This window comes from Neofelis nebulosa, chromosome 9 (genome assembly GCF_028018385.1).
Source record: "Neofelis nebulosa isolate mNeoNeb1 chromosome 9, mNeoNeb1.pri, whole genome shotgun sequence".
Taxonomy (NCBI): domain Eukaryota; kingdom Metazoa; phylum Chordata; class Mammalia; order Carnivora; family Felidae; genus Neofelis; species Neofelis nebulosa.
Window position 1 is genome coordinate 53,511,981 of NC_080790.1, and position 8,657 is coordinate 53,520,637.

At 35.2% G+C, this 8,657-nt stretch overlaps 1 protein-coding gene across 17 annotated transcripts in view; it reads left to right on the forward strand.

Moving 5' to 3' along the window:
• Positions 1 to 8,174, forward strand: part of TIA1 (TIA1 cytotoxic granule associated RNA binding protein) — a 32,956-nt gene extending 24,782 nt beyond the window's left edge. For 11 of the 17 annotated variants that reach the window (XM_058683794.1, XM_058683799.1, XM_058683802.1 and 8 more), the window contains 6 exons: positions 1,560 to 1,668; positions 2,064 to 2,159; positions 2,276 to 2,360; positions 2,737 to 2,860; positions 4,030 to 4,175; positions 5,480 to 8,174. In XM_058683794.1, coding sequence (XP_058539777.1) covers positions 1,560 to 1,668; positions 2,064 to 2,159; positions 2,276 to 2,360; positions 2,737 to 2,860; positions 4,030 to 4,175; positions 5,480 to 5,606 — 687 coding nt within the window. In that variant the 3' untranslated portion in view covers positions 5,607 to 8,174. Of the gene's footprint in view, positions 1 to 1,559; positions 1,801 to 2,063; positions 2,160 to 2,275; positions 2,361 to 2,736; positions 2,861 to 4,029; positions 4,176 to 5,479 lie in introns of those variants that run through there. The other 6 variants (XM_058683796.1, XM_058683798.1, XM_058683801.1 and 3 more) reach the window with 3 other exon arrangements.
• The last annotated feature ends 483 nt before the right edge of the window (positions 8,175 to 8,657 follow it).

The following is an 8,657-nucleotide window of genomic DNA, read 5'->3' on the forward strand; positions in this document are numbered from 1 at the left end:
AGGGCTCTGTCCCAGGATGCCTTCTTTTTTCTTTCTGGTCTTTCTTCATGACTCTCAATTTCATATCTCCAGTTCAGCAGTTTACTTTTTTGTGCACCATGCTTACTAACAAATAGTTTTAATTTAGATGTCCTACATCTCAAACATAATGTGTCCTTTTTTTTTTTTAAAGTTTATTTTGAGAGAGAGAAACCGTCAGGGGAAGGGCAAAGACAGGGGACAGAGGATCAGAAGCTGGCTCCCTCCACCCTGATAGCAGGGAGCCTGATGCAGGCTCACCATTCACAAACCTGTGAGATCATGACCTGAGCCTGCCTAAGTTGGATGCTTAACTGAGCTACCCTGGTGCCCCATCAAACTTAATATGTCTTAAATGGAGCTCTTTGTTTCTTCCTCAAACTGTTTTCCTCCTCCCTCCTAGGTTTCTTATTTCAGTAAATGCTAACTAACACTGTCCTCCCTACTGCCCATGCAGGAACATAGGTTATCTTTGATTCCTCCCCTTTTACTTACTGTGCATCACCACAGTTCTGTTGAGTCTTCCTGTAGATATATGCACTGCTACTGCACTAATCCTAGTCACCAGCTTTTTTTTTTTGCTGTAGGTATTGAGTTAGTTTCAGAGTGTCTTTTTCCTATTACTACCCATGTCTGTAAACCATTCTCTTCCTAGTGCTAAGAATGGCCCTGTTAAAACATGAATCAGATCATGACACTCTCCTACTTAAAATCTTTTAATATTTTCCTCTGGTACCTGTTTTTGCTCACTAGATTCCACTAAAACTAGTTGCCTTTAACATGCCTTTTTATTCCAAACATACCAAACTGTTTCCTGCTATAACATACTTTGCAGTGCTTTTCCCTCCACCAGGGCTTTCTTCCCTGACGTTTTGACTTGGCTAGCTCCTGTTCCTCTCAATTTCAGTGTAAATGTTATATTTCAGAGAGACCTTCCCTAATCATGCTGTCTAAAGTAGATCCCAAAGCCCATATTCTCTATCCCATCCTTTTGCCTCTGTCATGGCATTTACCACAATTTGTGATAATTTAATTTGTGGCCCCAAAAGAATGTCTGCTCTGAGGCAGCAGAGACCATGTCTGTCTCATTAACCAGCGAATCCCTAGCACTTAATCTGATGCCTACCTAGAACATGGTAGATGTTCAGTGTTTACTTGTTAGATGAATGAGAAGTGAAATACTGTCATTAAGAAGCTTGTTGGATTGTGTAAAGTGAGATTTTCATCCACAGTCTGAGTTATTAAATGAACTTTATAAGGGGCTTTGAACTTTTTTAGGGAATTAACATTCCCAGAGTCTGATATCCAAATAAAAGAAAGATAATTTAAAAGCACCATTACATTTTAAGAAACCTGTCATATATTGTGTATTTTTAAAATTTACTTATTTAAATGCAAGTTAGTTAACTATTGTGTATTTTATAAATAAAGCATTTTCATTCAGAAAACCATTGTGAAAACAGCTGAATTTTCTCTACTGCTTGTAGTCACTCAACATCAATTAATAGTGGCTTCTTTGTCATTTCTAATGTGTGGAACAGGATGCCGAAAATGCCATTCAGCAGATGGGTGGCCAGTGGCTTGGTGGAAGACAAATCAGAACTAACTGGGCAACCCGAAAGCCTCCAGCTCCAAAGAGTACATATGAGTGTAGGTGTATTGGAGAAGAAAAGGAAATGTGGAATTTTGGAGGAAAATACGCTAGATTTTAAATGTTAGAGCTGTTCCTGGAGACTTATTGCAGAAATAGATGAGAAGCAAATCAAGACTACTGTCCAAAATGTACTTAGTTTTCATTTTTGTGATTTTAAATAATAAATGATATTATTTCTAATGTCAAGTCTCCTATTAAAGAGAGAATATTGAGTAATTTTTTGTAGATAATCTTGGGCGGGGGGATTAATCCTCAAGCAAACGTAGTATGTATTCTATACGCATTTTGGTCAGGGTAAAATTTACCACTATAGTAGTGTAGTCAGTGTTACTTTTCTCTTTCTGAACATTTCATTTCATGAGTTTAAAATACTAAACTTTTCCCTCCCCAGCAAACACCAAACAGCTGTCGTATGATGAAGTTGTAAATCAGTCTAGTCCAAGCAACTGTACTGTATACTGTGGAGGTGTCACTTCTGGACTGACAGGTATGGGAGGTTTACTTGTGTGGCATCTTGAGGTTAATGTTTTTACTGAAAAGCTTAATATCTGTATAGGATTTTATATAACTTAGTGTGGTTTGTTTTTGTTTTCTGTCTAATAGAACAACTAATGCGTCAGACTTTTTCACCATTTGGACAAATAATGGAAATTCGAGTCTTTCCAGATAAAGGATATTCATTTGTTCGGTATGGGTGGTTTATTCGAAAAAAAAAAAATTTTCTCCCAAAAAATGTTTGAATATTTAACTTAGTAGTTTTCTTAAAAATTTACCTTGGTTAGAGAAATAGAAATTTCTCTAGCATTTAGCAGTATTTGCCACTGTTTTTTAATTGGTTCCCTCCCTGTTACCACAAGGCCAATAAAACATTATCTATTAAGAAGTTTCTCCAAAACTGTAAGACTTTTGAAAAAAAATATAGCAAAGAAAATAAACAATCGTATTGATTCTTTTGTATGAACTACCTGTTTTATGTCAAGCTCAGTTTGATTTTTAAAAATAGACTTTATTCATAAGTACTTTAAACAGTTAATATTGGTGATTCTTAGTATTCTTTCCAATAGGTTCAATTCGCATGAAAGTGCAGCACATGCAATCGTTTCTGTTAATGGAACTACCATTGAAGGCCATGTTGTGAAATGCTATTGGGGCAAAGAAACTCTTGACATGATAAATCCTGTGCAACAGGTGAGAGGGTTCTTGACTTTTCACAGTAATTGCTGGGCTAACAATAGGTTATTTTAAAATGAAATTGTTGGAGGGATGCCTGGGGCCGAGTCGGTTAAGTGGCTTACTCTTGATTTTGGCTCAGGTCATGATCTCACAGTTCGTGAGATCAAGCCCCAAGATGGGCTCTGTGCTGCATTCCAGAGCCTACTTGGGGTTTTCTCTCTCCCTCTCTCTCTGCCCCTCCCCAGCTCACGTACGTGCTCTCACATGCTCGCTCGCTCGCTCTCTCAAAAAAATTTTTTAAAAATGAAATTGTTGATAGTCCTTGTTTCTAGCTAAAGTGATTATCTGTAAGGGCTCTTGTTACATGTATTATAGTTCTAGAGTGGTAGTTTACCTGGCAGGGTATTCAATTTTTTCCTAACACTTGGTAGATCTATTCACATACTATTTGCAGAACTCACAAGCATGTTTGACTTAGTTGAAACAAAACCTATAAACATATTTAGAGCTTTGGCATTTTCTTCTAGATTTTTGCTGCTTTTGTTTTTCCAGGCAGCTTTAGTGGTTTCAAATGTAATCCCATAAAAATTTCTGTGAGGAAACTGTAAATGGAGCACCAAGACAAGAGTAGGAAAATCCTAAACTATGTACGTTTCTTAGGTAAACTGAATATAGGAATAAGTAATTTTTAAATCTTCCCTATCTAGTTTACAAAACATTTAAACATTATACTGGGTGTTTAATATTTATTACTAGGGCCTTACCTGCTACCTTACAGAATGTGCCATTCAGAGCATCATGTAGAGTTACAGCACTATAACTTCACTTCTTTTTCTTTTTTAGCATTCATTTTATAAGCTTTTGTTTATCCTTTATTTTTTTTCTTTTTTAAATGTTTTTGAGAGAGAGGGCACGTGCGTTCGAGTTGGGGGAGGGACAGAGAGTGGGAGACAAGATCTTAAGCGGGCTAACCCCTTAGAGCCCAGTGTGGGGCTCAAATTCACAAGATCATGATCTGAACCAATGTTGGATGGTTAACCGATTGAGTCACCCAGGTGCCCGTCCTTTCATTTTAATTGTAATGATGGCCCTATGTATTATGGCTATATATTTGCGGTATATTAGGACTGTATGTGTACATACAACTTCAAATAATACTAAATTACCTGTTAAAATTTTAATAGCAGAATCAGATTGGATATCCACAAGCTTATGGCCAGTGGGGCCAGTGGTATGGAAATGCACAACAAATTGGCCAGTATATGCCTAATGGTTGGCAAGTACCTGCATATGGAATGTATGGCCAGGCGTGGAATCAACAGGGATTTAAGTAAGCATACCTGCTCTTTTCCTTTATTATTAGCCTTTGAAAAAGTCAAGAACTTAGGAAGAGATTTTAAGTAATTAGTAAGTAATGTGGTCCTCAGTCTAAAGCAAGGACTTAGTTTAGAGTGGTTTTTAATTTATAGTTTTAAGTGTATTTCTTTAAAAATTTGTCTGGAAATGTGCTGCCTTGAGGTATAACCAGTGTTATAAGATTTTTGGTAATGCTTGATAATGAATCAACTAATATTTAAGAAAATGAGAGCTTAATATTTACTAAGCTTTTTATGTGACTAAAGATCATTTAGCCATTCTTGCATACAGTTATTTTGATGCTAGTTGTTTTATTCATTATGCCTTTATTTTTCTGTGCAAAAGGATTTATGCACACATTGTTATATGGATGCCTCTTTATACACCCTGAATTATTAAATTTTATTTAAATTTTTGAAACACTGAAAATTAAAATAGTTCTTAGTTTCTATTTTAAAATAATCTTACATTTTTGGGGTGCCTGGCTGGCTCAGCCATTAGAGCATGTGACTCGATCTCAGGGTTGTAAATTCACACCCATGTTGTTGTGTAGAGATTACTTAGAAACAAAATCTTCTAAAAAGTAAAAATAAAAAAAGAGTCTTGTGTTTGTAATGTTGAAAAAAATTGAGTTTACATATGCTAATAATTGTTTTAATTTCTTCTTTGAATAATAAAAATGCTAGTCCTTACTGTACCAGATGATTGTTTCTTTCAAGTAGTTGTTTGTTCAGTGTATGTCCAACCCAGGTGGACAGTTTTCCTTTTTGAGATTAGAAATGAATTTTTTCTGAATTCAAAGGGGATAAATGTTTACAGGTAAAGGGTTTTTTTTTTTTTGTAACTGTATTAAACTAACAAAATTAAACTGCATAAATTAAACCTGTGACGATGCTTGGTTTTTTTGGCTTTTTTCTTTATTTCATTTTGAGAGCGATTGGGAGTGAGCAGGGGAGGGGCAGAGAGACCGGGAAAGACAGAGGATCCAAAGTGGGCTCTGCGCTGATAGCAGAGAGCCCATTTCGGGGCTGGAACTCACAAACCGTGAAATCATAACCTGAGCTAAAGTCAGACACTTAACTGACTGAGCCACCCAGCACCCCAGGATGCTTGTTTTTAGGAAAAATAGCTTTTGCCTTTGCTTTCTCTGGCATAACCATTACTCTTATATTTGGGCTTAAGGAAAGTGTATTTTCTTTGTATATGTTACTTCTTGGCATTACATTTTATTTTAACCAGTGGATTTCCCCTCTTTGCTCCTTTCATGTTTTCTACCAGTCAGACACAGTCTTCGGCACCATGGATGGGACCCAATTACGGAGTGCAGCCACCTCCAGGACAGAATGGCAGCATGTTGCCTAATCAGCCTGCAGGGTATAGAGTGGCAGGGTATGAAACCCAGTAAAAAAGGACTCCATAATCTAAAGCCAGTGGCTTGAGGCTACAGGGAGTGTAGTAAAGCCGTTGTTTACTTAAAAGATTTATCAAATCAGTCAGTGCAAATGTCAGATACAATGTATTTATTTAAAAGATTCATTTTTTTAATCATGAAATTACTTATCATCCACATTGTTTTAAAAAGAAACAAGATGCTGGATGTCTGCCAATTTTTGCCTTCATTACCTTTTTTGATAAAGTTTCTCAGATCCTTGTTTCAAATACAAATGCAGGGATTGCTGCCACTTTTTTAAAATTAAGAGGCAGAAAATTGCACAATGTTGAACTTTTTTCCACTAAAGTAGTGTGCAGTTCTAGTTTGCATTCCTGATATGATTTAAAACATGTAATATAAAGATGTTAAAAAAAAATGAAGAACCAAAACTGTGCAGAGTCTAGAAGTTCTTTGTAATCTTCAGCTTGTGCACAATTCTGTTTTAGGGTTTTTTTTTTGTTTTTTGTTTTTAAGGCATTGTTTGAACTCTCCCATCTCCACTGTTTTCCCTTGGGGTTTTTTAAATATAAATTATTAGTTTACATCATTTTTGTAACTACATTTTTCACAAATTTGTCTTGCCTTATTAAATTTCTGTAAAATATACTTAAATGGAAAAAAATGATGTTCACTTAGTTTGAAAACTTTTCTCAGATGGATTGATAATTGCATTCATTTTGTGTTTTATATGAGAAGGTGCCTCAAGAATTCCCTCTTGGATTTGTTTAAAAGGATTTTTATCTTCTGTGATATACTTTGCTGTGTACCAGGAAATATAAAAACAAAAACTTGCTACTAAAGAAAATCTCTGAAATGTGATAAGTTCTTATGAGCCCGTGTTAATTCCATGTGTCAACTTCTACATTTACATGTACTGTTTCATTCTGTAAAATGTTTTAGCAGTTTAATATTTTGCACAATTAGCAAGCTTTGTAGGTCATTTCCTTCTTAAAGGCATCCTGCAGAGTTGACAGGAGATTTATAAGGTTCTAAGTTGTTTGCATGTGAATATCAAATACACACTTTGGTAGTCTTTGAATACAAAGTCATCTGCTCTTGTTTTTCAAGAATTTTGAGACACAAAGTTGTATGTAAAGGAAGATATTAATTTGCCATTTTCTAGTTATATTTACTCAAAAAGAGTGAATCAATTTGTACAAATGATAGCTGTGAAACTGTAGAATATCCTACATCAGGCTTGGGGTTCATTTTGAACTTCAAAATTAGCCTGAAGGACCAGCCGGGCAAAGTGTTTTTTAAATGTTCAGAGGCCAAAAGATAAACAAACAAACAAAAAAAAACCTTAAAATCCTACCTCCTTAAACAGCCTTCAAAGAGGAGAATCCTCAGTGCAATCATTATTTTGATTCTTTTGGTACCTGTTTTCCTGGAGTTCCCAATTTTATTATTTTGGGGTGGCTCCGAGCATTAAGAGGTTTAATCTTTGATGGCATTATTCTAGTTTTGAAATTTCTAGTACATTTCAGAGTGTCGTCAAAGAGTTGTGGGAGATTTCGTTTTGTTTTCAGTGAAAGTCACAAACTTCATTCTTCCTTGACTCACAAAGGGGAAGAGTCCCCAGTATACATATTTGGATGGTTCCGTTGTTTTTAAGACCTTCAGAGAGCTCCTAGTATTTAGCAACAGATAAAAGCCTGTGAAATCTTGGTTTCCTGAACTGTCTTTTCCAGGTAGGAGCAAATTAAGGTGGTCTCTAAAGCCAATACTCATGTAAACCAGAGCCCAGGAAAGACAACTCATAAGTGTATAATTCTCTGGAGCTCAATTCTATGCAGTTGTACTGATGTTTCATTAAGTCACTGTGTATTTTTAAGTGTTGATACATTAAAAGTTGCTTTATGGAAGATGAGTAAATTTTTTAAATACTTGGGAATTTTATTTCCTTGTTAAATTTTACAGATCAGGGCATGCAACCAGAAGCAGCTTAAATGAAATACTCAAAAAAATAAATAAATAAATTATCAGGAAACTATTTTTAGATTCTTCTGGCTTATGTTTCTATTTTAGGACCCTCGTTATTTTTCTTACTCAAAAATACTTTATTTCCTGTACACCTGTGGACTGCAGGGTAAATTATTTGGGCATAGGTAATTTAAACAAAAGTATAATTTTTCTTTCATTTTGACTATCTTAATACTTTTTATTAGTCAGTATATTTTCTTATTGCACAAGTCTTAAAGTGTACATTGACTACTTTTTGAGAAGAAAGTGGTATTTCTCAAAAAGTTACTACTGAACAAATTGACATTTCAAGAACATTGCTAACTTTGGTTTAAATCTTACTCCTAGTGTTAAATCATTTAAAGATTTTTTTAACCTAAAAATCATACTGGTATTAGTATCAGGTAAGGAAATTAAAGTTTTAAAAATGGCTTCATTGTCTGCAATATTCATTCAGATTACTATAAAATACATCTGGTACTGTAAAGAACCTGAAGTGATACACATTGAATGGGTCATTAATCCAGTATTCTTTGCCCTGACTGTTTGGATATTAAAGTTCCTTTATGTTTTCTATAACCTGTGGGATCTTCTTGCAGTGATTATTGTGTGTGAAAGATTTTTTTGGTCTAGCGATATTGTTATATTCACTCAGGTATTTTTTTTTTTTAATCTTATTCCAGAAACCATGGTTTTCATTGGGTTACTGTTTAATACCACAAAGAATTGGCATTACATAGATTTAACTCATTATGAAACCAGGATCTCATTTTCCTTGTTGATATTATCTCCCTGTTGAAAATGAGTTCCACATTCCAGTTTTATTCTCCTGTTCTGTCCCTGTGCTTGGCTTGTCTTCCTTTTGTATGTGTTAGAGTTCAGTTGACATTTGAGAAGGCAGTTGGCAGGGACTAGATTACATATACAAAGAAAGTTACGTTCGCTATGTGCTGTGGAGTGCTCTTTAGGTTACAGTTACATTGGAAAAGTAAAGTGTGCTTGTAGGAATTAAAAAGCAAACCCTCGCTGGCTCAGTCGGTAGAACATGTGACACTTGATCTC